At 39.6% G+C, this 23,335-nt stretch overlaps 4 protein-coding genes across 5 annotated transcripts in view; 1 reads left to right on the top strand and 3 right to left on the bottom strand.

The window, feature by feature from the left end:
- Positions 1-533, bottom strand: part of gabrb2a (gamma-aminobutyric acid type A receptor subunit beta2a) — a 37,905-nt gene extending 37,372 nt beyond the window's left edge. For both annotated transcript variants that reach the window (XM_037780447.1, XM_037780448.1), the window contains exons 1-2: positions 460-533; positions 232-332 (exon numbers count right to left, since the gene is read on the bottom strand). In XM_037780447.1, coding sequence (XP_037636375.1) covers positions 232-332; positions 460-533 — 175 coding nt within the window. The remainder of the gene's footprint in view (positions 1-231; positions 333-459) is intronic.
- A 255-nt stretch (positions 534-788) lies between these two features.
- On the bottom strand, positions 789-9,201 carry gabra6a (gamma-aminobutyric acid type A receptor subunit alpha6a). Its single transcript, XM_037780449.1, has 10 exons — positions 9,049-9,201; positions 8,863-8,969; positions 8,686-8,753; positions 8,072-8,292; positions 7,893-7,975; positions 7,653-7,796; positions 6,645-6,797; positions 6,311-6,558; positions 3,512-3,744; positions 789-1,748 (listed from the first exon to the last, which is right to left on the bottom strand). Exons 1-10 carry the CDS (start codon positions 9,105-9,107, stop codon positions 1,727-1,729), a joined length of 1,338 nt encoding a protein of 445 aa, XP_037636377.1. The 5' UTR covers positions 9,108-9,201; the 3' UTR covers positions 789-1,726.
- A 1,379-nt stretch (positions 9,202-10,580) lies between these two features.
- On the top strand, positions 10,581-15,633 carry nudcd2 (NudC domain containing 2). The gene is made up of 4 exons (XM_037779365.1): positions 10,581-11,031; positions 13,695-13,743; positions 13,835-13,986; positions 14,825-15,633. The coding sequence occupies exons 1-4, from the start codon at positions 10,843-10,845 to the stop codon at positions 14,906-14,908; spliced, it is 474 nt and encodes a 157-aa protein (XP_037635293.1). The 5' UTR covers positions 10,581-10,842; the 3' UTR covers positions 14,909-15,633.
- On the bottom strand, positions 15,246-21,514 carry ccng1 (cyclin G1). Its single transcript, XM_037779364.1, has 6 exons — positions 21,312-21,514; positions 17,755-18,018; positions 17,404-17,657; positions 16,989-17,067; positions 16,592-16,702; positions 15,246-16,403 (listed from the first exon to the last, which is right to left on the bottom strand). Exons 2-6 carry the CDS (start codon positions 18,016-18,018, stop codon positions 16,212-16,214), a joined length of 900 nt encoding a protein of 299 aa, XP_037635292.1. The 5' UTR covers positions 21,312-21,514; the 3' UTR covers positions 15,246-16,211.
- Positions 21,515-23,335: the final 1,821 nt, after the last annotated feature.

The raw sequence follows: 23,335 nt of genomic DNA on the forward strand, positions 1-23,335 counted from the left end.
TAATTGATGAGATGTATCGATCACGTTAAAAAAGCCTCCCCTCCCCATCAAATGAAATATGCACACATCATTTCTCATATAGCCTATAATTGGCTAAGGCCTATTTGGCTGTGAAGAGGATGATGATTACGTAAATTAAAAGCAGATTTTGCGATTCATTAAACATGTATCTCACGTCTGGAGGGCGTGAAAACATGACATGTCCTTTTTTCATTTTTTCGTTTTCGTTACCTCCGAAATCTGGCCTCAACCGAATGTCGTATCCTTTCATCAGTCTGTCCACTGTTTCTTTTACCAGAGGCATATTGCTCGGATCTTTGAGATCCTTGGAGCTGCGGGAGGAAAAAAGGTGGTGTAATAATGCAAAAACAGCTTATTAATATCACACCAGGCTTTAACAGAGAGAGGCTGCATGATAATGCAAAGACAGGAGCACCGAGGAATAGAAAACGAGATTACCTTTGAGTGCAGACAAAAGTCACTAGTAAAGAAAAAGTAAAAATCCCAAAGTGGTTTTTCCTGATCCTCCCCATCGCAACAGCTTTTGAGGCGGTTTCGGGATGCGAATGAGGAGCGCGCACATCCAACTTCCTCCAGACAGTGCAGAGGAGCCAATGAGAGGCGCATGCGCGCAGCCAGCCCAAGATCAAAGAGTGGAGACTGATGATGGTGGATGAGCAGTTTCCATTGCAGAGAAAAATATTAAAGGGACAAGTGGTTGTGCGTAATGAAGAAGCGAGCATTTATGTCAGGAGTGAAATGAACAACAGCAGTGTTTATTTCAGGCTTGTTTTTATTCTCATGTTTATTACACAGCAGATGGGTTTGTCTACTGACAAGGTCAAACAATGGGATGCACTGAGGGGTTAAAGTGGTCAACTTAAGAGCAAGTTTTTTGTTACTGGACATGTTTAGAGGCTAAAAAAGAGAATAACGCTCCAACTGTGCAGGTAGACACTTCATATGCAAAACATCTGCGCCCAACAATCGTGCAGCATCCGTACAAAAATAGAAAATTAATGTCATCAACACCCATGGGTATTATATCCTACTCTTCTTCCCTGCAATGTTTCCAGAGGAACCTGCAGTAGATGTGAAAATGCAGAGGGAGCACCAGAGCGCCAGAGCAGAAAAGGTGGGATGGAAAACACAATCCCACAATTCATTTTCTCAGGTTTGAGTACATTTTTGAAGCCGCGGGGAGGGACGCGAGCCTCCTCTAAATTGCCTTTGATCTTGTTGTAGTGGGAGCTGTGCTTCTGTAGAGGGCAGGCTTCTGAAAGCATTGGTTCACTGTTGCATCACCACCAGTTACAGCCATCATAGATTATATCATGCACTTCTTTTTGATGTGTTTCTCTCGGCTCGTGTGTGTGTCTGAGCGTCATGCGTGCTGTATGTGTGTGTGTGTGGCGTCTGTCTCGGTCCGGGGGCCCCCGAGAAGTTGTTGTGTGTACGTGGCGGGGCTTTAAAGTGATTGAGGCCCGTGAAGGGCAGCTCTTCAGCTACTGATCAGAACACAAGTGGGCAGTGGTCACAGCCTGTGAAATGAATAGATGTGCGGCAGGAGAATAAATGAGTTTCTGATTCATTTCCTCTGTCAGATGAGAGCAGAGTGACTGCTGAGAGCTTGTTCACACAGAGAGAGAGAGAAGAGGGAGAGGAGGGTGAGGTGAGGCTGATGCTGAAGGTCTCTCCGGCTGCACGTGCCCTTTTCCAGGTCCTCTCAGTTTTTAAAAACCGCGTCCCTGCAAAACCAGAATACAGCAGATCACAAAATGTGAGAGGAGCACACAGAAACCTCTCTCATTCCCACATTTCAGCGACGCTCTATCTGCAGTACGCTGCACACACCAAACTGTTACTGTGCTCCCTGTCCTCTCGGTGCCTTCTTCAAAAGTACCGAGCGAGGGACGTGGCAAAAATATGTAAAGGGAATAGATGTGATGCAGCTGTTCTCATGCTCTCCATCTTGTCTCTCTCATTATTCTGCAGAACGTTCTAAACAAAACAACCATAAAAATTATCTGACAGGAACATGAGAGGCATGATGAGCAGATTTGCACTCCCCAGTGTTGCATAACACATCTCTCTCTCTCTCTCTCTCTCTCTACACCATCTCCCTCTCTCTTCCTCTCAGTCTTTTTGCACTGTATCTCTCTCTTTCTTTCTTGGACATGGAGCTTTGTGTTCTATAAGTGGCTCACTTATAAGCGGGAAAGTGAATAGTGGCTTTTTCATGTGCTTAATGTACAAAGTAAGCTCTGGTTTCTTTTGCCTTTAAGACCTGCTCCCCATGGAGAAACAGTGTTGTCATTAAAACAGCTGGGGCTTTGCCGGACCTCAGGTAAACCTTTAAAAAAAGAGGAGAGCACTTTGTTGCATATTTTTCTTCTCAAATTAACTGAACGCCCAGTCCTTTTTGTATTGTAAATCTATGATGATAAAAGCCACAGCGCTGGCGTCAATGCAGCAACAACGCCACCTAACATCATTCTCCTCGTTTTTTTCTCCCCCCTTACAACTCCCAGGGCTGTTTCAGCATTAGAAATTATTGATGTCTTTACTGCCTAGATAAAAGTCTTTGACAAAAACTGTGGGTAGTTATTGTTCTACTGGAGCTATCATAATTAGAGCAGAGTGAGACAGGTTTGTAGCTCTTTGAGATACAAAGTAAGTATGCATAAATATCATTCGTAAAATGTCTGATTTTTTATCTCCCTTTCTTAAATCATTTGTACAACAATGCTGGATACTTTTGAGTATGTGTCTGCTATTTTTTACTATTTTGCATGAAAAGCTTTCTGGATCTGCCGCCATGTCACACAAGACTCAAAAAGTTAAAGTCAAATGTTACCTTTTTTCTGTGAAATACCAGACAATTTTCCCTCCTCAATTTTCCAAGTATTATTCAGACTAAGAAGAGATAATCACTCTTTTCACCTGTTATATGAGGTTGCAGGTAGATACTGCTTTGTTTTAGGGGGTCTCAAGCCAAAATTGTTGGGACTAACTTCTTGCAAACTCCACTTTCTACAGCGGAATAACAATTAAAGAATAAGGCTGATGATATTCTATGTTTTACAAGTCCAAGTAATATTGTAAAACAGCTGGGGACTGTAGTTTGTAGCAAACATCACTCTAACAGGTTTAAACTGTGCATTTGTTGGTGACTATATTTTCAGGTGTGGATTAATACACATTTGGTGCTCAAGTGAGTATGTATGGCACCAGGACAGTGTACGATATGTGTCAAAATAAAATAAAGAGTGTCCATGTTCATTAAAATAAAGGAACATGTCACCCAGTGTAACACATTGATGTGCTTTGAAGTTCCTGGAGCTCTAAGCTCTAGCAGGCATTGGCTAAACAGACAATCCTTGTTAGTACAATCAATTCATTGTTGGATTTTGGATTTGTTGATAATAAGAAAATACAGCATATCATCAGACCCTTGTAGCAGTACCAAGATAGATGTGATTGTATCTGTAATTGAATGTGATTAACGTACTTGGTCCTCTCCATGGTGTTTTTGGACAGGTAGATGTACCAGTAGAATAGGTTGAAGATGCCAAAGGCAATGGGGAAGAGCATGCGGGCGTACGAGTCAATGGGGCTGGTGCCGGCCAGCTGCGGGATTTGAGGATGAGCTGAACCCTGCTGGAGGAAAATCGGCACCGGCGAAGCCTCACTAACCACTGAGTGGTTTCTCCTCTTCAGGCCTTCCCGAGGGTTGCTGTCCGACTGGTGGGAGGGGGTGAGGTGATTGGGAGGAAAAGCAGGAGGAGATGAGATGGAGTTAATGTGGGTTTTCTGCTCAGTGAGACAAAAAGGGTAGCTAGTGTAAAACAAAAAACTGGGAATTTCTAGCTAGCGAGTAAATGTATGGTGATTTTAACATGCTGGAGTCATGTATATATAAGTCTGGAAGGGATGCTGGTTCCCACAAGAGATTTCTCTCAATGGTATGCCAACATCCCTATAGAACGCAGCAGGTAGTTTGCTGGATGCCCATAGGATGGTTAGGAGATTATACAGGGAGGAGTGCTGGAGTTGTTCTCTGTTCTCACACTGAGGCTATTTTTAAAGCATCTAACCATGAGCCCTACACGTGAGACAGATCCCAGGAGGCCACTGTGGTGGCTTACTGTATTAGCATAAAGCATATAGCTCCAGATGAGAGCAATACAACAGCACGTATTACTATTTAATGTGTGGTGTGCCCTGAATGAGGAGAATGGAAGAGGCAGGGTGACTACTTGGAAATGCATAGAAAAAGACCTCCTATCGGTGGCATGATTTCTTTCTCTCCACATCTGAGTCTGGAGCTGCCGGCTTCCTGTTCATTATCAACATCACTGCATCATCACACTCTGCTACAGGGAGGAGACTCTGTACCTCCACTCACCATTATTAGCTATGTAAATGCATTTCAGATGCCACGTGATGTGAATCACACCCCTCCTTCAAGGGATAGCATGAGCTGATGTTGCTGAGCAGGTTGCTTTTATACCAAGATTAGGAACAAAACCTACTATCCTATAATCAGTTCTTATGGTAGAAAATCTGGTTGTAAAGATGTATATTTATAAACAGACAATCAGGTTCTAATGGAAAAAACGTGTGTGTTGTACAGATGAGATCAATTTCTAACATTAACATTAATGTGCAAAGGCTGTGAACATTGTAGCACTGGATTGTGGAGTTAGACCGTTAAACTGCTTTAACGGTCTAACTCCACAGAGGACAACGAGTCAGCGTGATGGCGTTTAGTAGTCTAATTTAGCCACTTGTTAGCAACCGCCTTTTTTAAAGGGACTGTTTGTAACTTCTTACACGCATAAATCACCCGGGTCGGTGTCCCATGCGCGCTCGCATATGCACGCTCGCATGTTGCTACACTGTTCAGACTCAGACTTCAACACAAACTACACGGAAGCACCAAAACCGCAAAGTTGTATCTAGTGAAGCCCGTCTTGCAAAACAGTGTTGGCCGCGGTCGGAGTACGCGGGAGAGACCGTAGCTTTGGTCTCCAGGGCCGGAGTCTCTGCTGTACTCTGCTCCTCTGCCTGCCTGCCTGCTTGCCTTCACTCAGCTCGCTCCACCTCACGTGCATGCGCGCACACTACACACTGCAGAAGACTTCGTAGCTCTGAGAATATCTAATTTATGTACAGTGGACGTTTGTGCAGAAGTAACTGCCGCAGCTCCTCCAGACCAACAGAGGTTTTCCGTGTCTTGTGAAGTGACGGGGCTCCGCAGCGAGAAACGTTATCGTCTCCGACCGGGTGAGAGCAAGCACAAGCGCGAGCCCAACACTGACTTTCGTTGACTTAACGGCCACAGGTGTCGCTGGTAACAAGCATTTCTGATTTTTACCAACAGTCCTTTTAAACATTTTGTTAAGCAAGATAATCTTCACAAATGAACACCATTTTATATGATTTTTGAAGTGTGAATGCAATCGACAGATGTAAAAAAGCTAACGTTAGGCTATAAACGAACTACACCACAATCACATGAGCGTGAGTATACACAACGAGGCTGCAAAAGGAGGACGACGAGTCAGCGTGATGACGTTTAGTAGTCTCATTTAGCCACTTGTTAGCAACCGCCTTTTTTAAGAAAAATAAGGGCTTCAAAATTCAGGAGTGGCATATTTACCGACGTATTTTATACTGCTAAAATGCTAACTAATTTCTGGGTTTTAGGACTCATTCCTGTAGCACTCTATGGGCGCTCAAAACAAAGCCAAAAACAGCTGTTTTTAGACGGACTTATTACCTATGGTGACATGTAAATGAAATTAAATGAGTTTTACAGTTAGCCTACATGAGAACATTTCAAATGGTACCCAAATGTAACCAAATGGCCAATGCCAAATAAACATGTCTCTCCTAAAACCTCTCCAACTTTGCTCTGCCTCACTTTATTAGGATCAATCTGTGTACAGACAATGTTCAGATGTCTGTGATATGGTTTGCTGGAGGTTTTGGGCTGCAACTACATAATTCCAAAGGAATAATCACTCAAAAAATGTACAGTTTCGTTAGGCGGAAAAATTAAATCTTTCATTTATGTTGTGTTCCATCTGCGTTTATATATACCCAGAAACATATACTGTATACTGATGCTTATACCTCTGCAGAAATCTCACAATTGTTGCCTCTATTATGTATCGATATTATTCAAATAGACCTTGTAGTTGCAGAGATACACTATATTCATTTATGTAATTTTTGAGCCAGAGGCCTAGGGTTCAAGAGCCCTATTAAAACCTATTTGACCTATGTAAAGTCAGCATCTCACCGAAGCGTTGTCATCATCGCTGCCGGTAGCCAACACCTCAAGTTTGTCTTGTCTAGCTTTTTGCCTCTTCAGACGGTTGACCTGGATGGTGGCCAAGTAGTTTACTGCTGCAAACTCGACGAGAGCCGACGCCACAAAGGCAAAACACACAGCAATGAACCAATCCATGGCGGTGGCGTAGGCTACTTTGGGAAGTGACTCACGGGCGCTGATGCTCAAGGTGGTCATGGTCAGCACTGTGGTGATGCCTGGAGGAAGACAAGCATTTATGAAACACATAGTATTACGATATCAAACATGATTAGCACACATTATTGTGGGAAGAGGAGCCTACCAGCAACTGTGCGTGCAGGAACAGACTCTTTGTTGATCCAAAAAGAGACTTGAGACAGCACAACGACCATTATAAGAGGGATGTAAGTCTGTATGAGGTAGTAGCCCAGCTTCCTCACGATGCGGAAATGGACCACCATCACAGAGTAGTGACCTGAAAGATAAACAGCACGTGTGAGGAGAGCAACCCCGAGGGACAGAGCAGGGCAGCACAGAAAGGATGCCCTTGCCTGCCCTTGAAAACAGAAAAGCTGTTGAGAGAAACATATAGATTTATGGCTGAAATAGTCCGCTAACTGTAAGACAGCATGTGAGAGACGAGAGGAAGGAAGAGAGGATGGACAAAAAGGAGGAGGGAGCACAGCAGACATTTGGAAATGGGATAAAGTCAGGAGGAAGGAGCGAGTGAGGAGGGGGTAGGAGGAGAGCAGGCCAGTGTCACTATGCGTAACACTGCCCTGCTCTGTCTAAACACATGCAGGCAGACCAAAAATACGCTGCACACACACACACATACAGAGGTTTCCTCTCTCTCTCTCTGTTTTCTAAATGGGTATCATCTCCACGTTTTGGAGCCTGCCTCATCCTTTTCCTCTCTATTCCAGGAATCTGCTGGGTTCACAGCAGGGGAGCACTTCTCCTTCTTCTGGTGAAAAGAGAAAATGCACACACACACACACACACTACTCCATCCGTCCTCCTCTCTGCCAGTGCATTCACTGGGCTTTAAACCCCGTAGTTCTTTTTAAAGGCACACCGTACGCATTGGGCCTGACCACTTAAGCATCTTACACTAGATGGCTGCTCAAGGAAGTCTTTGCTTTTATATAGGCTCTACTGTTTAGGCTCTATATATATCTATATTATATAGGCTCTAGCGTTTGGAGAAGCTCATCTGACCTCTTTGTACTCTCAGAGTCATCAGCTCATTTAAAAATGTAACTTCTAAGTACGACTGCAATAGTGTCCTTATAAGAAGAGCAATGCGATAGCTGACAGTGAGCGTTACCTGTGTTTGATTTGAATATCTCACTGGACAAACTCTGTCCCACCAGGTCGTACTGCAGAAGACTCATGGACTCAGCGGGACACTCGACAGACGCTACTGGTCCCTTCCTCCAAGTGAAAAGGATTTCACTGCTCGTGTAGGCATCTAAAAATGCAAAGGCAATCAGGGATAACTTTAGACACATTTATGAATCTGGTCATTATTATTCCTTTTGCTTACGAACACATCTGTTGTACTTACAGCTTCCAAACCTGAGAGGACAGGCGTGGCCGTCCATGGGGAAGTCCTGCAGCCTCATTGGACACTCTGCAGAGATTGTCAGTCTAACAGCAAAAGAGCACACAGACATCTTTTCCTATAAACATTGTGTCCACAAAAGATCTCATCAACAAAACAATAAGTGTACAGCGTAGGATCACCTCATGGTGTAGAGAACAGTCCCATTCTGCATGATGCGGAAGAGTTTGTTAGGTGTGGTCGTGTTATGAGAAATGGACTTCTTGGAGTTTCGGAAAAAAGTGTCTGGCGTCCAGATCTTGTCCACCATGCGGTTGTTCAGCCGCAGGATTTCAGGAGGGCCCTCGAATTTCAGCCGCTCATCAACCCACATCTGACGGAAGAACATGTCCATGGTGTATTCCTGATGCATGAACACAACACGTTAGTGGGTGCAAAACAAAGCACCCTAAGCTTTAAACTTTAATCTTTGTCCCTGACATTCATCAGTATGCATAACACTGAGAGTCATTTCAACTTGCAATGGAAGGTGTGGAGAGATGATGAGGCAATGATGGATGCCACTCATCCCAGATAATCATTAATCAATCCATTCAGCCATTCCCTCTGTCTGACATGTTGTCATATTGATTTAGAGGCCATCAATAATGGAGTTATAGGGCTGGTCAAACAGATTAAAGCTCATTAGATGGTCTCATGGCAGATTGCCCATAAGGCAGGAATTCAGTGGTCACTGAAGCGCTGTTATCTCCCACAGACAGCACATATACATCTCCTTACAGCAGTAGTATCTTACCATCTCAACATCTGACACAGGTCCAAAGCTGGTGACAAAGATGTCTGTTTTCACCTCCGTAACACCACCTGCAACAGTAAAGTAGAGTGCACACAATAATACAAGATGCACAATATAGCACAATCTACTTAATTTATCACTAAGTCTTTAGACTTTAGGATTTAAAGTCTGAATTACCTCCAGATCCAGGTCGCAGTCTGTTGTCATAACCGTCCAAAAGTCGGTCCAAAATGAGAGTGATGTTGTCCGAGATAATCTTCTCAGCTCCACATACACTACCAAGACTGCAGGAGAAAAAAAAAAGGTTAAACTTGCAGACTCATTGTACTCGGCCCCATGTTCTAACAGAGAAGAAAGACTTACCTTATCCAGCAGATAAAAGTAGCTACAGTTAATGTCAGGACGGCCATCCTGGGCAGCATTTATCACCAAATTTGCAGTCAATTCTCAGAGAAACTCATACTTAATAAAGTGGTGTATGAGAGGAGTAAAAATAAATAAATAAACGGAGCTAGAGTCCTTACTGGTGTTGTTAAAGTGACTGGTAAGTATGCATAAGCACACCGGAGGCACTAAGTCAAGAACAGTAATCTAATTAACAGATTAGTAGATCCACTCCATTTTTAGACAAACTATTGGTTTCCTTTAAAGCCAAAGTAAAATAATTAAAACAAAAAACACTTAAAGTCAATGCAATGCATCAATTTCATTTTTCATTTAATTCAAAAATGTATTTCGAACATGTAGAATACAAAAAAATAAAATAACAAAATAAAGAAAAAGAATGATCATACCAGCAAGTGGACAGTCAGAAACAAGTAGTATTTGCATACAATGAAAAGCATAAGAAAAATAAATTGTCAAACACTTGATGCCTTGATTTACATATTCGAAAAGGAGTGAGAAGAAGTATAAACTTATTTAATCCCCCCGCCCTTCTCCATAAGTCAATTATTAATTATTAACCAGCTTCCTTATTGAGCCATACATATACTCTAATTAATTATTATTATTATTATAATTACTCATTATTTCCACTACTTTAATGACAAAGATTAAGATATACTTTTATTTTCCCCGTGGGGAAATTTTTCCTGGGCTCCGTTCAACTGCAGTTACAAACGCTAAATTAAAACAGCATCAGCAACAATAATAAACAATTCCACACAAGACAGGGAAACAGTTCCACAGAAACACATACACAGTCCACGTACACAATGGCACATACTATCACACACACCATGGCAGGTATTGCACCCAGGTAGTGCACTGCACCGTCTACCGTCTTGCCCATATTGCACAGACAATAGCCCAATATTACACAGATGCTGCTGCTCCCCAAGTGCTCCACAGACAGACTCGGGAAATCCTTTGTCCCCCGAGCCATCAAACTGTACAACACCTCTCTAGGGAGGTGGGGGACAAAGGAATATGCACACAGTGCACTTTAGACTAAACTACTGGAGTTACCCTGCACTATATTCATTTTTAACAGCCTCTTCTGCACTTTTTTAATCGTCGTGTATCACAGCTGTTACCATGCACTATATTCAGTTTTAACAGTTTTCTTCATCTCCTTGTACTTTTATATCTGGTATATTTTTTTGTACTACTAACTTTTTTACTGCCTTTTTACTAACATGTTTTTGCACTATGGAACTGTGATGATGGAAACTTGAATTTCCCTAGGGGTCAATAAAGTTACTATCTATCTATCTATCTATTTATCTATCTATCTATCTATCTATCTATCTATCTATATTGCACTGTCCTATTTAACTAATTCCTAAACTAATTCCCTAATATTCCAAAGCACTGACAAAAGTGTGCCATGTATCTCATGACTAGTTTTCTTGCTGTAGCTCGTGTTATCAGACAGCAGGGGGCGCAGTGTTGCTCACAACCGGACGTGACATCAACACTGAGAGAAGAAGAAGTTTCTAGAGAGTGAGGAGCAACAAAACATGAGGAAGAGAGAACATAACTATCAAATACTGGAGTTAATTCAACTTGAGATGCTCCTGACAACACGTAAAGCAGCAGTGAAGTAAAGAGTGGTTGAGATTAACAGACTGGTAGTGTAACTCCTCTGTCATCCAGAGATACAGCAGTGAGTGAGTGAGTGATCTGAGCTGTCAGCTGGTGTGTGGCTGCAGCATGTCGGTGCACTTCGAGGAGAAGAGCGGTGTGGTCCCCTGTCAGACCCCCTGGGGCTCCTGGTACCAGACCATGGAGGAGGTCTTCATCGAGGTCAATGTGCCTCAGGGGACGTCTGGGAAAGAGGTGAAGTGTCGTTTGGGATCCAGAGACATCGAGCTGCATGTCAGAGGAGAGGACATCTTCAAGGTAAAACTACCAGTCAAGAGACAGGAGGATGAATGAGGAAGATGTGGAGAGTCTTTTCTCTTTTGCAGTGTTTGAGATCTATGCAATTATATACATGCAATGTGGGTGTAAGAAAGGGACGTAACATAAAACCAGATAGATAGATAGATAGATAGATAGATAGATAGTAACTTTATTGATCCTGAGGGAAATTCAAGTTTCCAGCATCACAGTTCCATAGTGCAAAAACATGTTAGTAAAAAGGCAGTAAAAAAGTTAGTAGTGCAAAGTACATATAAATATACCAGATATAAAAATACAAGGAGATGAAGAAAACTGTTGACAGCTGTGATACAGGACTATTAAAAAAGTGAATATAGTGCAGAAGAGACTGTTAGAAATGAGTATAGTGCAGGGTAACTCCAGTAGATTAGTCTATGAAAGTGCACTGTATGCATTATTATCTGTAGAAATAAAATATAAAATAGATGTATTTTTGTAAAATAAAGTTATTTATTGCATGGAACTTAAAGGTCCCATATTATGCTCATTTTCAGGTTCATACTTGTATTTTGTGTGTCTACTAGAACATGTTTACATGCTGTAATGTTAAAAAAAACAACTTTATTTTCCTCATACTGTCAGTCTGAATATGCCTGTATTTACCCTCTTGTCTGAAACGCTCCGTTTTAGCGCATTTTGAAGGAATTGCAACGGAATTGCAACAGAATTGTGTTGCTAGGCAACAGCTTGGGTCCATGTGTACTTCCTGTCAGCTGATGACATTCACATACACTGTAACCAGGAATAAACTGGGACACATTTAGAGTTTTTACGTTTAAAACTGTGTAAAGGGTCTAAATATTGTATATTCGTGACATCACGAATGGGCAGAAATCCTGACAGCTTGTTTCAAATGCAGAGTTTCTGAATATGGGCTGTATGTATTTCCCTGTGGATTGAGTGTTTCGATACTTTCACAGTATTTATATAGTACTTTAGTCTGCTTTATAATAATAAAAAAAACATGAAAATCTCCCTTTTTATAATATGGGACCTTTAAATTTACAAATGACACAAAAACAAAAGAGGATACCTAGAAAAGGATGAGGGCCTGTGGGTTATGCTCAAATGAAATAAATAAATAAAACAACAAGAGGACACCTAAACCAGAGCTTTTGCAAATACAGACTAACTGACTAAAGAGAAGTAAATATTAATAAAATCTCTAATAACATTCACAACAGCACCCCTGCTCCGAGTGTCTCTATCCAACAGATTATCTATTACTATGTGTACTTTCATTAAACAAAACTATATCTAGGAAAAGATGAACTTTATTAATCCCCAAAGGGGAGACTGGTTTGCCACCATAAACAAAGACGCAATACATCCACAAAGACATGGACATAATATACACAATACGTCATCTACAGTGAACACCCTGCCTGGTGTTATCTATTGTGTAGATTCTACACAATAGATAACACCAGGCAGGGTCATTGAAGGAAAGTACATAGTTACATTGCGACAACAATAGGATCAGGGTCAGTCAAAGCCAAGTACACAATCAATAAGTTAGATCAAAAACAAAATCATAAAAATAAAAAGTGCAAATGTGCAACCACTGGCATACCAGTCCCTAGTTTTAACACACAACTAAAGTCTGCAACCCCTAGTGTTAGTAACCAGTGATCCGTGGTCAGTGGACAGAAGACTGAATTGGCTAAAACCCTCTCTCCTCAGCATAGTGAAAATCTATCAAGCACAATCAAATGGAGAGGCACGGTGGCGTGCTGTTCTCACTAAATCACAGCCGGCTCGTCTGACGAGCTGGCCGAGTATATATAACTTCTCCCGTATTGATGAGCTGGACCGGGTGGCTCCCCAATCAGGGTCATCGGGATTCCAGTCAGGAAGTGGATTGGGCATCTGGGACCAATGTCACTTTGGGGACCAAACATCCTACTGGGCATACATACAAAACACTGACCTGTTGGTTTTGACATGTAAATGGTAGAAGAAGTTCAACAATACCACAGTTTAAAAGTAAAAATCATGCATTCGAAATATTACTTTGGTAAAAATATTACCAGAATATGGTCCATTCTGCTTATTATATAATTGGATTATAATGTTTGGTTCATAATCAGAATGTGTACATCACTTTTCTTCTGCAGCTGGTAAAGGTCGGGCTCATTTTAACTACTTTACACACTGCTGGGTAGCTTGTGAATTGTCCCCCTTGTGATTAATAAAGTCTTATCTAAACCAATAAAAAAAACAATCTATTTGTTGATTATATTTTGTATTATTAATCTGAATCTGCAAAGTAACTAATACGTTAATGTACTACTGGGAAAAGCACAGGTGTAATCAATAACATTTATGTTTGTTCCATTTCAAGCTGAATAAATGTCGGAATTTCAATGAGCTTTCTTTATCTCAGCCTACTCGGTCTCCTTGACCACATTAACAATGTGGTGATAAATTCCCTATTACTTAAAAACAAAATCATCATGAAAAAAAAGGTGATGCTCAAAGTCTGACTTGAGTTCAGCCCAACTCATGATGGTACATCTTATTTTGTGACCTGTACTGAAATCATATACTCAGGACAATTTTGACTGCTAAGTGACCAAATAATGTGAACCTCACAATCTCTTCTTTTTACACTCCGTCAGGGAAAGTTGTTTGACACAACCATGTCTGACGAGGCTACGTGGACACTAGGTAGGTTTCATGCCTCTAAATAACACACTCATTAACTTCAATGTACAAAAGCCATCATGTCTCACACTCCTTTGCCTCTTTTTCTGCTTAGAGGACAAGTGTCTCATCCGGATCATTCTGATGAAGACCAACAGAGAGGCGGGGAACTGCTGGTCCTCCCTGCTGGAGGGGGAGTACTGTGCGAACGCCTGGGTCCAGGACCAGATGCAGAGGAAGCTCACATTGGAGCGGTTCCAGCGGGAGGTCAGTTTAATTAAGGGCCTCCTGAAGGGTCATGGTCTATGTTGTTGCCAAGACATTATTAACAAGTTATCAGATGCACACCTGCCTACCTCTGCACATGGCCACGCTAGTGTAACTTTGTTAGCCAGGTAGATACTTCTTTCTATTGAAGGCCTTATGAGTTGTGTCTAATGGCTTAATTAATGGTTTATATATGATTTATTGATCAGCTTTTGTTGCCAGGTTGTGAAAAATACCGTTGGCTGTTTTTGTATTTGGTAATAATGTAGTTATAATTAAGTAAGCTATTAATACATGCTCTTGGATTTCTCATTTTCTAATAAGCCATCAAGTCTGTATTAATAAGATGCTAATAAATGGATTTTTTTGATCCAGATTGTCTGCAACCCTTTTCTAGAAATACAGTGTGTGTTAAAATGGTCTAGCCAGTCAGGAATTTTTCACAAATTGACAACCAAAAAGTTTTTATTATAAATGTCTTTTAACTGTTTTATAAAGCATTAGTAAAAGATTTATTGATAATTAATAAAGCCATTATTTACAGCTTATAAACCCAGAATAGTGTGCCTTATTAGAAAGTGGTAAGATTACATCACTTTGCTGCAAATTTACTTTAACCAAAACGTTTCGAGACGAGGAAAGCTATGGCAGATGTGTTTTTTGTCCATTTAAACTTGAACAATACTTCCCAGGTAGTGAGAGAAATCAGATATGAATTTATCTTCAGAGCATCACAGATATTATCATTAAATTCTGTGTGTATTTGTAAAATGAATGAAAATGTATGCTCGCCTCGTTACGTGGCAATTTATGAATTAATTGCATTCCTCTTTGCTAGAATCCTGGATTTGACTTCAGCGGTGCAGAGATATCTGGGAATTTTGCTGGCGGTGGTCCGGACTTTTCCAGTTTACAGAAGTGACCGATGTCATGATGCCAAAAACCTGTTACATGCTGGAGATGTAACCTCTGTCTAATGAACACTATGGAGGACATCCGTGGCACGTAGAGGAACAGGGGATTAATCTGAGCTCGTGTGATGAGAAATCAAAGATTTGCCTTCAGAACTCAAAAACTGGGCGGTCTACAAGACTTTACTGTTCAACAGAGACACTTTTCACAGCTGCCCTTTTATCTGGCTAGTTTAGGCCTGATTTTGTAAGTCTCATTATACAGAACAACAGATGATGGAAACTGTTCTATTTGATTATAAGAAGCTTGCGTGATGTGTTTTAATAATGAGAAGAATGCACAAGCAATGGCTTTTCAATAAGGTTTTATTGAAAGGTACAAGTACATAGGTTAACAAGATGGTGTATTCAATTAGCCATTTTGAATTTGAGAAGAGAACACATTTTTATTTTTGTCACTAAAAGAAACTTCTACTCAACAGGGAAACTGAAAAAGAAAATGCAATACAAATTCCAATCCACATTTCCACTGCAATGGCCTTTTTTTGTAGTGTTCTCTGCATAATTGACAACTGAAACCAATTAATATATGTGGTACTTCACTCTGTGTACACTAATTAAGTATTGAAAACAACTCATCTGTAACCACTGATGGCATTTCAGCTCAAACAGTATGGTCAGCCATACATGACGGGATCGTCAGTAGCCTCGCTTCACTGGAGAAAACCAGAGTTCCCTCGCCGTATCAAAATAACAAAAAATCATCACCTTGGGTAGGAGTGTGCAATCAGGACAGTTTAGCAACCTAGGGTGAGAGTTAAGGATTTCGGGCCCGATTTCTTGGTTTCCATTTTTGCTGTTCACAAAATCCTTCTCCCTCCTCTTCCACATGGTGGACTGAGGACCTAGGTGGTTCTATACTTATTAGCTTAAAACTAGCAACCCGTTCCAGGAAATACCAAACACCGTGGAACGGATTTTTTTTACAAGAACATACCGTACACTTGTGCAAGCAACTCAACCAGGAAAGTAAAACTTTGCAGGATGGCAGTAGATAAACCCTTCTGACGAAGCATTACTCCTCGTCATTGGGGCAGATGTGAATACAGTGTGCTTGATCAATGTGTGATGGAAAACTAAGTTGATTTTTGTCTTTTCCTTAAAGAAATCCATCATCAACGATGAAGGTCTGTAAGGAAAATAACTGGAGCTGTACGTGGGTGACCATACTGCAAGAGAAGTCACCCAAAGATAATTTGGGGACAGTTGTAATTTTTCTATGCACGTAAGGTCACCCCGCTCGTACCCCCAGGTTTAACAAGCTGTCTCGGGTATGGTGGGAAGATGAGTGATCTTGTAGTAGCTGTGCTTCAGCTGACGTGCAGTTCTTCCCGAGATAGTCCAGCGAAGTCTCTGGACATTCGGCTTGGAGCACCTGGTGGTGGCATATTCAGCCAGGCATTTTCCAACCAGCTCCCGCACACAGACCAGGCCCTCGTCTCTGATCTGCACAGCAGAAACAACAAGCGGAAAAAAAGAAATGAATTGTGCACCCGAGTGTCTGTTCCACAACATAATCCTAACATTCGGCAATCTTTGGGCTCCAACCAGACAAAGCTACTTACAGCAAAAATAGTACGTCAGAGTTGTTAATTGCAGAACACATATTTAAGATCGTAACAGTCGTAACTTACATTCAGCTTCTTCTGCAGACTTTGTAGGGCCCCTGCTATTTGGTCAATGTTGTCAGGGTCGTGTTCTTCCCGGGCCTCGTAACACAGGAGAGCCATGGCAAGCAGAGATGGCTGCAGAGAAACAGAGTACAGATTCTTAATCACAAAAACAACTGCACACAGTAAATATATTTGTCTAAGAAAACTGGCATAGAAAATCAAGAGAAAACGTGACATTTTGCTCAACACAGGTGCACCTGATACTTTTACTATCACTACAAAGATGAAAGCTTTTTGATTTTCTATCAAACGGTTAGCAAAGTGGAACTGCTGGATGCCACAAATAATCTAATACAATATCATTCCAACTGGAAATAGGCCACCTTAAAATGTAGGCAGACCAGTTATTTTGAGCTACCTTTATTTTGGAGAAGGCAAATGAGCAGTGACAGGCTTTCAGCTGAGCCTCCAGTCTCTCTAGGCTCAGTACGTCCTTGCTGTGAAAAGAAAATACTTTTAGTGGCAATTTATAGATAAGATGGATGAGAGGCAGAGCTCACTAGATCAGACATCAATCTTCCCATTTCAATTTAGTGACAAAAAAAGACAACATTTTAACCTAAATACAACAATATAATATCACTGGTAATGTTTTAAACAGATTTGTTTTCTAACATGTCTAACATGATTTCACATAGTTTAAGTGTTTAAAAACATGTTTGGCTAGTGTTCTCTTTAAAGCCAAATATGAGAAGACACATTTTAGCAGAGTAAATATAATCTCGTTGAGTCATGGTTCAGCCCTGCAGGTTGATGTGACCGTCTGTCCTTACCTCTCAGCGTCCAGCTGCTCCTGGATGTGGCTGTGAAAGAGGCGGAGAAAGCGGAGGGCTGTGGGGGCCTTCACCTTCCAGTAGAGCTTCTCCATGATGATCTTCTCCATCCTCATCATGTCAGACACTGTAAAGCGATTCTGACTGATGCGGATCAGCTCGTTGGCTAGAGGCACGTTCTTCTCCTCTTCCGTGGACTTCACGCCGATGTAGAAGCAACACAGGCCCACGCAGGACAGGTGCTTTGGTTGAATCTGTGAAGGACAGGGACAGGATATTAGACTATAAAACAACCTTTTATTATTGTAGATGGCCAACAAGATGTTTTCATGCATGCATGTATTCACAAACCTTCATTACGGAGAGGAATCGATCCAACAAGCTGATGGCCAGTGAGAAGGTCTCTGAGCTGAAACCAAAGAACCTGGTAAGAGAGAGCAGGTCCTTCACCTCCAGCTCCCTCAGTCTGGCGGTCATCCTGAGGCCGTTGTCCTGGGAGCTCTCGATGAGCCTCAAGCCGCTCAGCTTTGGTTGGTATCGGCCCTCTAGATCCGTCATGGCCTTCAGCTGAACTGCAAAAGGCAGTGCTCCAGCTCCTGTCACTGTGTCGATCATCTGTACAGATAGAGAAATATAGTTGAATAATACTGACTAAATCTAACTAAACACAATATTTTTGACTCCAAGTCTCAGTATGGACAATGTGACAAAATGTGTGTTAGACTATAGCAATATATGATACTTTGAAACCATAGGTATGGCTATATGTACATATATTAGAGCGTAAAGATTAGTCAATTAATTGCCTATTAGCCCTTATCTAAACAATGCTTTAATAAGACATTGTGCTCTATAGGGGTGTAAGAAAATATCGATACACATGAGTATCGCGATATTACGTTGCGCGATACTGTATCGATTCTCCAAAACACTTGATTTTTTATTAACCTCGTAAAAATCAGACGGTCCGCCGTCGGGCCCGACCGCTATTCGATCTTTCGGAGGTTGTAGCGGGCAAACATGCCCACTTAAATTGTGTATTTCTGGTATGTTCTTTATACTATTAGTTTTCCTAAAATAAAAAAAAAGAATAAAAAAAACCAACCGTAATATATCACCTTGCTTACAGTATCGCAATATATTGAATCGTTACATCTGTATCATGATACGTATCGCCAGATTCTTGCAAATACACAGCCCTAGTGCTCTGGGGAAAATAAATAATAATGTGGATGCCATGGTCAAGCAGGTAGACCGTAGACACTGTTTCACTCTGCTATAACATTCAAATAAGTGAAGAATTTGCATCTGTGAACTAAGTCCAGTAAAAGATAGCAGTTACATACCTTAAAATAACCAAATCCCAGATGATATCTAGCCTTGAACTATCTCCTTGTTCTACACAAAAAATGTCAACTATTTAATTTATACCATAGCCTGAATTAGGGAAATAATATATAAAATAATTATAAATAATGGTTTTAAAGAAATTGTAATTCAATAAGAAAATGGTTAAACACAGTTCAATGTAAAAAATGAATGTAGTTTGCTAATAAGAACAGATCTGGATTGAGGATATGTATCGGTCAGGAGTAACTGAAGCATGGGAGAGTTTCCAAATGTGTCAGCTATCCAATAACAAGCCTTCCCCTAACAGCTGTCATTGAACTGGACTCAACTGGAACAGGCAAGAGGGTGTTGGTCACTTACAACATGGATACACATAACAGGGACATGCCAAATAAAGTTTCTCACAATTTGTAATAGTATTTATAGTATATAGGAGTATACTCCTGCTGGTTTACAAAGCACTAAATGGTTTAGGGCCAAAATACATTTCTGATCTTCTGCTATATGTTATGAACCATCTAGACCTCGCAGGTCATCTGGATCAGGTCTGCTTAGTGTCCCCAGAGTCAGAACTAAACATGCAGAAGAAGCAGCGTTCAGTTTTTATGCACCAAATATTTGGAACAAGCTCCCAGAAACCTGCAGGACCAACTCCAACTATGAGTTCTTTTAAATCAAAGCTTAAAACTTTCCTGTTTGCTGCTGCTGCCTTTTATTAAACCAGATAATGATCTTATATACTGCACTAGAGCTTTTACTCTTGTGTGTTTTACTCTATTTTAGCTTCTATCCTAGCTTTTTGTTTTTAGCTTGTTTTTATTTTCTAATCTTTAATGTTTTTATAACTGTTTTAATTATGTCTTAATGTTCTTTTGCACTTTGTCGCAATGTTCTTGAATGTTTATTTAAAGCACTTTGAATTGCCCTGTTGCTGAAATGTGCTATACAAATAAAGCTGCCTTGCCTTGCCTTACTGCAGATAAATGCAAATGCTTATCACTTGCCTTATCAGTCTTACATGTGATTTATTAAACTTGTGACAGACTGCAGCATTTAGGTTGTCTGTCATTGCGAAATCACCTAAATTTATGCAATTATTTTTGATTAATCTGTCCATTATATACTGACACATAGAATACTGTAAATCTACTGTTACGGATATGTGCAATAACATATGCTGATCACTCTGTGCAATTATTATCTGATGCTGTGCAATAATTATATAATTATCTGACGGACAATTTGTGCTATAATCCGGCAAAACTGTCATCTCATCAATATACATATTGTATTTTTATATTTTATATTGTATTATCTTTTATATTTTAATATTTATATTGCACCATTTCTTTTTATTATTCTATTATCTTTTCATTAGCACCTATGGGATTGTCACAATCTAATTTCGTTGTACTACACAATGACATTAAAGGGCTTGAATCTTGAATTATATTTAGTCTTTACCTGGTTAGAAAATAGTGAAAAATGTGCTTAAAAAAAAAGCTGACTTGCCTTTATTTTTCAATCAAATTTAGGTTAATACAAATGTATTAAAATATATATGATTAGCTCTGTTTTAGGAACATGTTTGATAGTCTAGGACACATGATTAGGCTTTAATACAACAGGAGCAGGAGGCCATGTGTGTGTGTCAGCAGGGCAGCAGTAGTGATGGGAATTCCGGCTCTTTTCAGTGAGCCAGGTCATTTGGCTCAGCTCACCAAGAAGAGCCGGCTCTTTCGGCTCCCAAACTGCTCTTCATTTTACCACTTCTGCAATTTTATAATTCAGCCAATTTAGCGCTGTTTTGACCTATGATTAGTATTTGTTGTCGATCCAAAATAAAGACAGATTCAGCAACTGCACGGCTTATTTCTCGCCTAAAATGTATTCAGAAACACATGTCGGTGAACTATTTTAGTGAAATAAGAGAAGAAAATTTCCAAACGAGCCTTCATACTGATTCCGGTTTGAAAGCTGGGAGCCGCAGCCCACGGAGGGAAAGCGTTCGTCTGTGTGTAGTGACAGCCCCCCAAGCGTCTAATGTTGGGAAGCGCCGCGTCCCCTCGCGATAAAAAACGCCCCTGTGGACACGTACCAATCAGACGGGAGCCGGCTCTTATCGTTCACTTACAAGAGCCGGCTCAAAGAACCGGCTCGTTCGCGACCTACACATCACTAGGCAGCCTGCGTTATGTCAGGACATGTCCCAGCGGCCATACACACCAACAGAGAGCTAACCTAACAGAGAGCCTGCTGACAACAACAAACACCAAGTGACAAGAACACACAGTTTAAACTGTGGTTAACACTATAAAGACACAACACTGCAGACATTAAACCAGTTTAACGTTATGCTTCATGACGTAAACTGACGTAAAACGACGTAACGTTAAAACCGTTAGCTCCAACCGCTAACATTCTATTTCCTAACGTTCATAACGTTAGTTTAGTCTCTTTATCAGCCACATAACGACGAGTTTAACCTCTTAAATCACACAATAACGCTTTAAATCACACATATAGTCAGTAAACATGAGGAGGATTTGTTTACTTACCTTTAGTTGAAGTTATGTTGCCTTTAATGTGATGAAAAAGAAACCTTAACAGGCTTTTGAATAAGCGCGTGAGTGTATGAAATTGTAAGTATGAACTTTCACTTAAGAAAGTTTTAAGCTGTGTTTAATGTCTGCCTCTGCACACCCCCTACCCTTGGTGTAAGGCGACGGGGAAAAGGGCCGTCTGGGTATTAAAGCAGACATAAAACCAGGCCCATGACCAGACACGGTGCGCTGTGATTGGTCAACGAAGGACGACGCTACTGGTTCTACATTTCTATTGGATACTTCAACAGCCATTCACGATTAAGTCCCGCCCTCTAAAGGCTGGGAGCCAATCACAGATGGGGAGGCAGGAACAAGACCGGAAGTTGCGACCTCTTGCATTATGATGTTGACATTAAATTATATTATAAGATCAAATAAGATAAGATAGAACTTTATAAATCCTCAAGGAAGATCTTGTGCCAGAGATTGCTCAAATATACAATAAAATTACAAGTTCAAGTTTATAAAATACAAGTTTATAAAATAAAAAAGTACTATTTCTAGCACAAGTGCCTAATAGAATAACAATTAAGTAAGATACATTTATTGAAATGAGTAAATAAGATAAGATAAGTAAAATAAAAAAGTACTATTTCTACCACCAGTGCCTAATAGAATAACAATTAAGTAAGATACATTTATTGAAATGAGTAAATAAGATAAGATAAGTAAAATTAAAAAGTACTATTTCTAGCACAAGTGCCTAATAGAATAACAATTAAGTAAGATACATTTATTAAAAATGAGTAAATAAGATAAGTAAAATAAAAAAGTACTATTTCTAGCACCAGTGCCTAATAGAATAACAATTAAGTAAGATACATTTAGTAAAAATGAGTAAATAAGATAAGATAAGTAAATAAAAAAGTACTATTTCTAGCACCAGTGCCTAATAGAATAACAATTAAGTGATATACATTTATTGAAATGAGTAAATAAGATAAGTAAATTAAAAGTACTATTTCTAGCACCAGTGCAATGGAATAACAATTAAGTAAGATACATTTAGTAAAATTAGTAAATAAGATAAGTAAAATTAAAAAAGTACTATTTCTAGCACAAGTGCCTAATAGAATAACAATTAAGTAAGATACATTTAGTAAAATGAGTAAATAAGATAAGTAAAATTAAAAAAGTACTATTTCTAGCACCAGTGCCTAATAGAATAACAATTAAGTAAGATACATTTATTGAAATGAGTAAATAAGATAAGATAAGTAAAATAAAAAGTACTATTTCTAGTACAAGTGCCTAATAGAATAACAATTAAGTAAAATACATTTAGTAAAATGAGTAAATAAGATAAGATAAATAAAATAAAAAAGTACTATTTCTCGCACAAGTGTCTAATAGAATAACAATTAAGTAAGATACATTTAGTAAAATGAGTAAATAAGATAAGTAAAATTAAAAAAGTACTATTTCTAGCACAAGTGCCTAATAAAATAACAATTAAGTAAGATACATTTATTGAAATGAGTAAATAAGATAAGTAAAATAAAAAAGTACTATTTCTAGCACCAGTGCCTAATAGAATAACAATTAAGTAAGATACATTTAGTAAAATGAGTAAATAAGATAAGTAAAATAAAAAAAGTACAATTTCTAGCACAAGTGCCTAATAGAATAACAATTAAGTAAGATACATTTAGTAAAATGAGTAAATAAGATAAGTAAAATAAAAAAAGTACAATTTCTAGCACAAGTGTCTAATAGAATAACAATTAAGTAAGATACATTTATTGAAATGAGTAAATAAGATAAGATAAGTAAAATAAAAAAGTACTATTTCTCGCACCAGTGCCTAATAGAATAACAATTAAGTAAGATAGATTTAGTAAAATGAGTAAATAAGATAAGATAAGTAAAATAAAAAAGTACAATTTCTAGCACAAGTGTCTAATAGAATAACAATTAAGTAAGAAACATTTAGTAAAATGAGTAAATAAGATAAGATAAGTAAAATAAAAAAGTAC

The sequence above is a fragment of the Sebastes umbrosus genome, chromosome 9, assembly GCF_015220745.1.
Source record: "Sebastes umbrosus isolate fSebUmb1 chromosome 9, fSebUmb1.pri, whole genome shotgun sequence".
Taxonomy (NCBI): Eukaryota; Metazoa; Chordata; class Actinopteri; order Perciformes; family Sebastidae; genus Sebastes; species Sebastes umbrosus.